The following is a 7,784-nucleotide window of genomic DNA, read 5'->3' on the forward strand; positions in this document are numbered from 1 at the left end:
CCTTTCCCCTCCCACCCCTCCTCCCCCCGTCCCAGTCCTACCAAATGTCACTCAATGTTTCTTACGCTCCCATCAGTTTCCAAAACAAACAGTGGGAGCCGCAGCCTCCTCTCTCCTCACTCGGAGCACCTCGCCGTGCCCGCTGCCCCCCGACGGCCGCCGGCTGCGGGCCCCCCCCCCCCCGCGCCCTGATGGAGCCGCCGCCCGGAGCTCCGCCGCCCGCCTGAACCCCGCGGCCGCCCGGGGGGAGCCCGGCCCGGGCTGGGGGGGGGGATGGCGCTCAGCTCCCGGGCTCACGCCTTCTCGGTGGAAGCTCTCGTGGGCCGCTCGGCCAAGAGAAAGGGACCCGACGGCCGCGACGAGGAGAGCGGGGCGGGCTGCAGGCAGAGCCGCAGAGCATCCGAGCCCGGTTGGTAGCGGCGGGGCAGAGCGGGGGGGGTCCCGGTGAGGTCCCGGCAGCCGCCCCAGCGCTCCCTCCGCTTTCTCTTCCCCGCAGAGAAGCGGCCCAAGGCCGGCGCCGAGAGCCGGGAGGTGGGGGACGAGGTGCAGGTGGAGCTGCAGGGCTCTGAGCTTTGGAAGAGGTTCCACGAGATCGGCACCGAGATGATCATCACCAAGGCCGGCAGGTAGCAGCCCCCGGCTCCCCGGCTCCTGCCTTCAGCCCTTCCCGCTCTGTTTTGCGTCTCACATCCATTTCTTCTTTTTCTCAACTCCACTTCGCTGTGTTTTTACCTTCTTTTTTTTTTTCTTTTTTTTTTAATTATCTTTTTTTTTTTTTTTTTTTTTGCTACATTTATTTTTGTTGTTGTTGCTATTTCTTTATTCATTTATTTATTTTTTTCTCCAGTATCTGTTTAATTTTTCAAGCCCTTTTCACCTCTTTAAACAACCACTGCCATGGGCACTCCTTAACTGCTGCCCCGTGCCCTGTGCAGGCGGATGTTCCCATCGGTCAGGGTGAAGGTGAAGGGGCTGGAGCCAATGCAGCAGTATTACATCGCCATCGACGTCGTGCCAGTGGACTCCAAACGGTACAGGTATGGTGAGCTCCAATGGTGGCTGAAGAGATGGAGCCCTTCTGCATGGCCGAATGGCCAATGGCTGCACTGGGGTGTGCTGGGAAGGGGGGGATGGATGGATGGGTGGGGGGATGGAAGGATGGAGGGATGAATGGATGGAGGAATGGATGGATGGACGGATGAATAGATGGCAAACTCATGGATGGAGGGATGGAGGGATGAGGGGATGGACGGGTGGTGGATGGATGGACACACCGATGGATGGATGGATGTAAGAATGGACTGATGGAATTAGGAAAAGGCCGAGGGACAGACATGCAGATGGATGGATGGAAAGATTGGAAAGACATACAGATAGATGAATGGACACAGGATGGATTGGCACATCAGGAGTACGGTGTGCTGACGGTGTCCCGCTTGGCGCAGGTACGTCTACCACAGCTCGCAGTGGATGGTGGCAGGGAACACAGACCACTCCTGCATCACACCACGGCTCTACATCCACCCCGACTCCCCCTGCTCGGGGGAAACATGGATGAGGCAAATCATCAGCTTCGACCGGGTGAAGCTCACCAACAACGAGATGGACGACAAGGGGCACGTAGGTGTGGGGCAGCCGCGCAGTGGGGCTACGGTGGGACTCGGGGCAGCGGCTCAGCCCGGCCCTCTCTGCCCGCACAGATCATCCTGCAGTCCATGCACAAGTACAAGCCCCGCGTCCATGTTATCGCCCAGGACTCCCGCTTCGACCTGGCGCAGATTCAGTCGCTGCCAGCCGAAGGGGTGCAAACCTTTTCCTTCCAAGAGACCGAGTTCACCACGGTGACAGCCTACCAGAACCAGCAGGTACCCGTGGGGCCGCGGCCGCCCGGCCTCCCGCTCCCCAATGGCCCCATTGAGATGTTGCTTCCGCCCGCAGATCACCAAGCTGAAGATCGACAGGAATCCCTTTGCCAAAGGCTTTCGGGACCCTGGCAGGAACAGGTAATGGCTCAGTCACCCCCCGTCACAGCCCGAGGCCCGGCCCTGGCTCTCAGCCCCATATTGCCTGCAGGGGAGTGCTGGATGGGCTCCTGGAGCCGTTCCCATGGCGGCCACAACTCGCTCTGGACTTGAAGGCTTTCGGGGCGGACAGTCAGGGTGAGTGCGGGGCCGTGGGGCCGGGTTGGAGCTGCGGGCAGGAGGACGAGGATGTAGGGCTGAGTGGGGTCACGAGTGTGGGACTGGGGCTGTGAGAGTGCGGGTGCACGGGGTTCTGTGATTCTGTATGATTATTTTGCCAAAAGTCCCGTTGAATTCTGTGTGAGAGCTCCGGGGGAAGCGGTGGCGGACGTGGCAGAAGCTGCAGGAAGATTGAGACAAACAAAAAAAGAAAGAAAAAAAAGTATAAATATATGGATGTATATATATATGAAGATGCAAGAGGTTATTTTGGAGTAGGGTTGCTGTGTCCTGCAGCCTGCAGTGCTAATTGTTCCCAAACCACTGGAGGATGTTGTTTAGAAACACCGCATTAAGAATAACGAGTCGTAAAAAGGAGACTTGGGAGGAATTAAGAGGTTTAACAGATTGTAAAGAGAGACCATTTTTTTCCCTTTTTTTCCTTTTTTTCCTTTTTTTCCTTTTTTTCCCCTTTTTCCCTTTTTTTCCTTTTTTCCCTTTTTTTTCCCCCTTTTCTTCTTTTTATTTTTCTTCTTTTTTTTTTTCTCCTTTTTTTTCCGAATTTTTTAACCTTACTTTTTAACCTTTTTTTTCTTTTTTCTTTTTTTTTTTTTTTTTTAATAGAAAAGACCATTTCTAAAACAAAAAGCTTCTCTTGAACCAACTGTGCGGGCTGCAACGCGAGAGCAGGGAGAGGGGCAGCGGTGGGGGCTGAGAGAACTTTTGCAACTTGCAGCTATTGTCACACAGACACTAAAATGTCACGGCTTGGTTGGATTTATTTTTTAACTCACTGTAACATAATGGGTATTTTTCCTAAGGGCCAATATTTGAGGTGATCTTAATGGTCCCTTCCAACCCAAACCGTTCTATGATTCTGGAAAGATGGAAATAGAACAAAATTCTTATCTCTGCTGATAAGAAAAGTGTATTTCTGGGGGAAAAACAATAAAGAAAGAAGAGAAGGGAAGGAAAAGAAGAGAAATAGCAGTCATGGAGCCTCAAAGCCAGGAGACAAATTAAAAATGATAAGCAAAATAAAATAACTGGTCATCAGCTTGGATTTTAAAGCCTGATAGGAACGGCAAAAAGAATTTGGTCTTTGAGTTGCTCTGTTCTTCCCACTGCTATCCCCAAATTTGTGTGGGGGTTGAGTGATGTGCTGCTTCGGGCACGGGCTGCACCCAGCGAGCTCATCTGGATGGGAAAGCACTCGTTCATTTCTTTCCTAAAAGAGAATGGCAAAATGCCGTGTGCATTTACGGCTTCGGGAGACACCTACAGTACTCGAGGGTACGTCTCAAATTGCATGGGGAGCCGAGGAAAATGAGTCAATTCCTGTGAGCAGGAAGGTACAAGAAACTCTCCATTGGGCTGAATGCATCTTTTTGTTCTCGCGTAGAAGGGGGGAAAGCTGCCTGTAATTTGCACAGAAAACTGGGAGCCTGAAATAAGCAGAGGTGCTGTCGCAGGAGGCGGCTATGGCTGGCACGGCGGGCGCAGAGCTGGCGTGGGGCTGTTCCAGGCACAGCGGTGGGGTTTGACACACACGGGTATGGACAGCCACGCTGATGGGGTTTGACACGCATGGTATTTCTTAGACAAGTGGGAGCAGCATTCAGCTGATGGGTGGATCTCCCTTTTTCCTGGTTGGTGACAGCTGGACACACAGCGACGCGGAGCTGCTGGCTGGAGCAGCCGCTGACCCACTGCAGATTATTCCTCTTCTTCCCTCCAGGCAGCAGCTCCAGCTCTTCCCCGGTGACCTCCAGTGCTGGGACACCCTCTCCTCTCAACCCGCTGCTGTCCCCTCCGTGCTCACCTCCCACTTTCCACCTGGCTGTGAGCGGTGCCGGCGCGCCGTGCCCTGATCCCCACCTGCCCGGCCTTGGCGTGCCCCTCTGCTACCGGCTGTGCTCCGCCAACCTCCTCCGCCAGCAGCCCCTCATCCTCCCCAGCCACCAGAAGCCAGGCGGCCCCGCTCCCCCCGTCCTGCCCCACTTTGTGGTCGATGTGCCCAAGCTCTCCTCCCTCGGCATCGCCAGCCTGAAGAGCTCGAAGTCTGAAGACCTGAACGGGCCGTGTCTGCAGGTCCCCAACTCCTCCAGCCAAATGCTGTATGGATTACACGCATCTGGAAACATTTTCCCATCGAGTCCCATTGCTCGGGAAGCACTTAATTGTTCCTTACATCCTCCATATGGTTTGTACGGCTACAGCTTCTCCGTGCCATCCAGACTGACGAGCGCGGCGAGCCATTTTGGGGTGAGTGACAGCCTGCCTGCTGCCTTCAGGGACGGCCGGTGCAATCACCCCAGCTGGCACTCAGCAATTAACCACTGCCTTTAGCGGGATGCTGTCATGTTCCCGAGCGCATCGCTATGTAACGCAAACCCAGTCGGACGCAGAGTCTTGCTAATTGCTGAGTACGAAACACAGTGCGGTGCTGGAGCAGGCTGATGGGCCTTTAATTTGGGGCTAAACGTGCAGTACTGCAGGCAGCACGGAGGGCTGTGGTGATCCAAGCAAGCCGATACCCATCGGTGATATTTGTGTAGGGTTGTAAGGGATGGGTGAGCGGTGCAGACACCTTTGTACTATTTGCACTCTGAAGTGGGAACATAGATGCATGCATTTCCACAGATCTGTTTTCCTGAAACTATCGAGCTTCCCTACAGTCAGTCCTGAGCCGCACCAGCTCCTGCTCATCCCCCCTGTGGATTTCCCCTAATTCCAAAGGGACCCTCAGAGAGTGCGGGTCAGCAGAGGAGCTGCATGCGCTCATGTGTTGACTTGGAGCTGGTCAACCCCATGGCAGTGCCTCGACGGACCCACGTCGCAATGCAGACATAGATTGAAGGCTCTGGTGCTGAGTTAAGGACACAGAGCCCCACACAGGTCTTCCCAGAGCCGTCCCCTCGCATCCCATCCCCACGCAGTGCTGGGGGATGAGAGCAGGAGCTGCAGAGGATGAGGACTGAGCAGAGTTCTGGACACCCCTCCCACATTCCCATTCATTTTATTTTCACCCGTGATAATTGTGTTATTCCTGTAAATAATCTCTGGCTCTGGGGGCACAGTGCGGCTCGCTGTAAGTTGGGGCACAGCTTATATTCGCTCCCCAAAGCCACTTCTGTTACCTATGACAGGTGTGATACAAAGTGCCTGACGGGGACCTGCCGTATTTTGGGATTAAATAAAGAAAATTCTGTATCTACAAACATAACAGCAACATAGAAGGATTAAACGTAGGTTTAAAAACCAAAACTTGTCCTGATTTTTTATTTAAAAGCATGAGATTTTTTTCCATGAGCCCCCATTTCCAGGCGGTGGACTGGGATGGGCACTGCAGAGCGCTGCTCGTGGCCGTGCTTTTGGGGCTCTTTGGGTTTGGGCTGAGGGTGGTGGGCAAACATTCATCTCCCAGATAGTGAACAGGAATATCCCCGAGCTGTTGGCCATGAGCTGGGGGGATCACAGCACACTGCGGCTGTTCGGTGCTTCCCACCACTCGCAGTGTTTGGAGACTGGTGATGGCTGCAGGAGCTCTCACTTCTATAGATGTAGGGGTGAACAAGAACACAAACCCAGCGCTATTGTGCTGTCGTTAATGGGAACAAGGAGAAAACAACCTGAGGTTTCGGAAAGGTCGAGGCGCCTTGGCCGCTGAGCTCTCTCAGGAGGAGCCCAAAGTGACTCAGAACCGTCCGCCCGCACTCCAACACAGCAAACAGAGCCAACAGCACCAAAGGTGCCCCGTGTCCCTGCGGGGTGGGTTGGGGTGGGGGCGTCCCATCTGCAGAATGAGGGCTTAAAACCCACGGAGACACAAAAGCACTCCTCGTGTTACCACCAAAGGGACGTCCTGCCATCACCCACACACCACGGAGGGAGGGTCGGTCGCGCCGGGAGGAGCCCCCTCACTCCCATTTGATCTCCTGAGGTTTGGGCTGTAATTAGATGATAATTTGTCTGGCAATTACGCAAAACAAAGGAGGGCTGGTTAGCGATACGCAGCAGGACAAATAAGAGCGCGGAGCATTTGAAATGTATCCAGTATTGAAACCATCAACATCTGCGGCTCCGCAGCATCAGACATGCTGTTCCAATAAAGGGGCAGAAGGGAACAGGCATCGGCTCCCACCAGAGCATCAAACGTCTGTGTTTACAAATTTGTATTGCGCATTAATATGTAAACACACGCGATAGGAAACAGATGAGCCCACGGCATTGACGTCTCCTTTCTCCTTCCATTCGTGTGCGCAGAGCACAAGAGGATGGGGTGACTTTTGGAGAGGAACGCTGGACAAAAATTGCAGCGGAACGTTGGAAATCCGCGCTTCCCATTTTACATCTTTGCATCCCCTTTTTAAACTCACGCTTCCCAGTTGTGCATGGGTTGGGGCACGCAGGCAAAAGAAAAAGCCTTGTTGAGACAAAGAAGGAAAATGGAGAAGTCACCCTCCTTGTAATTTACAGGCAAGACTGAGAACTGCCAGCCACTCCTCCCCATCCCAGCCAGTGTTTTAGGGTACAAACTGCACTGCAGTTTTTCACATAGAGGGTGGTGAGGCACTGTTCACAGGTTGCCCAAGGAGGCTGTGGATGCCCCAGCCCTGCAGGCATTCAAGGCCAGGCTGGATGTGGCTCTGGGCAGCCTGGGCTGCTGGTTGGTGACCTGCACACAGCAGGGAACTGGATGAGCATTGTGCTCCTTTTCAACCCAGGCCATGCTGTGATTCTATGATATCTCCATCCCTACAGCAGCATCAATGCTCAGCAGCGCTCACAGCAGCATCAGATTGCTGGGAGGAACTACTCACTGCATTTACCAAAGGCCTTCCAGGATCACGACACATCAGAGCGATCCCAAACTTCCCCTCAAAGCAAATCCAAACCTTCACAGTGCCCCAACATCGGTTTGGTGCAAGGGTCCCCCACTGCAGGGCCAGGAAGGTCATCACAGACCGCTATGGGATCAGGGCGGGGGGACAGCACGGAGCTGCCCCTGGATGGGCTCAGAGCTCAGCATTCATTCCCTAACAGCACTTCAGAGGAGGGCTTACAGCACAATGGGCCCTTTTAAGATAATTTGTCGGCTTAGAAAATAATCACCATGCACACAGGGAAGGGGAGAGCATTCGGAGAGCTCCACGCGGCGACACGGGGCTCAGCCAGCTCTCGTCTCCTCCTCTCTGCTTTGACAGCCACACTCGCCCCAAAGCAGCCCCAACTCCGCCGTCTTTCTTCCTAAAATAAGGCACACCTGCGAGGAAGGAGCTTTTCTTCGGGACATTCCTGATCTGGAGCGCATTACGTTGATATTTTTGTTGTGTATTTGCGATGATTTGCTCCGGCGATAACGGAGCAGCGTGATGCCGTGCCTGGGACTGATTAGAACGGCGCTTTTGATCAGCGCAGCGGATTGAAACAGTTGTTTATTTCTGGACACGGCTTCAAGACCGAAAAAAAAAAGGGGAAAGAGAGAAAGGAAAGAAGCTCTGAGCCGCTGTGAATGCCGGGGTGGGGTTTTATTTTTGCCAGGGGAATTTACTTCACTTTTGGAAGTTGTGGAAAATTCCTCTATTTGGCTTCAGTGCTGCA

At 53.8% G+C, this 7,784-nt stretch overlaps 1 protein-coding gene across 1 annotated transcript; it reads left to right on the forward strand.

Moving 5' to 3' along the window:
- Positions 1-273: 273 nt before the first annotated feature.
- TBX22 (T-box transcription factor 22) lies at positions 274-5,306 on the forward strand. The gene is made up of 8 exons (XM_042825004.1): positions 274-409; positions 497-626; positions 936-1,037; positions 1,446-1,620; positions 1,701-1,865; positions 1,939-2,003; positions 2,074-2,159; positions 3,919-5,306. The coding sequence occupies exons 1-8, from the start codon at positions 274-276 to the stop codon at positions 4,527-4,529; spliced, it is 1,470 nt and encodes a 489-aa protein (XP_042680938.1). The 3' UTR covers positions 4,530-5,306.
- Positions 5,307-7,784: the final 2,478 nt, after the last annotated feature.

This window comes from Centrocercus urophasianus, unplaced genomic scaffold, assembly GCF_019232065.1.
Source record: "Centrocercus urophasianus isolate 14NV4802_14NV808 unplaced genomic scaffold, USGS_Curo_1.0 seq_24, whole genome shotgun sequence".
Lineage (NCBI taxonomy): Eukaryota > Metazoa > Chordata > Aves > Galliformes > Phasianidae > Centrocercus > Centrocercus urophasianus.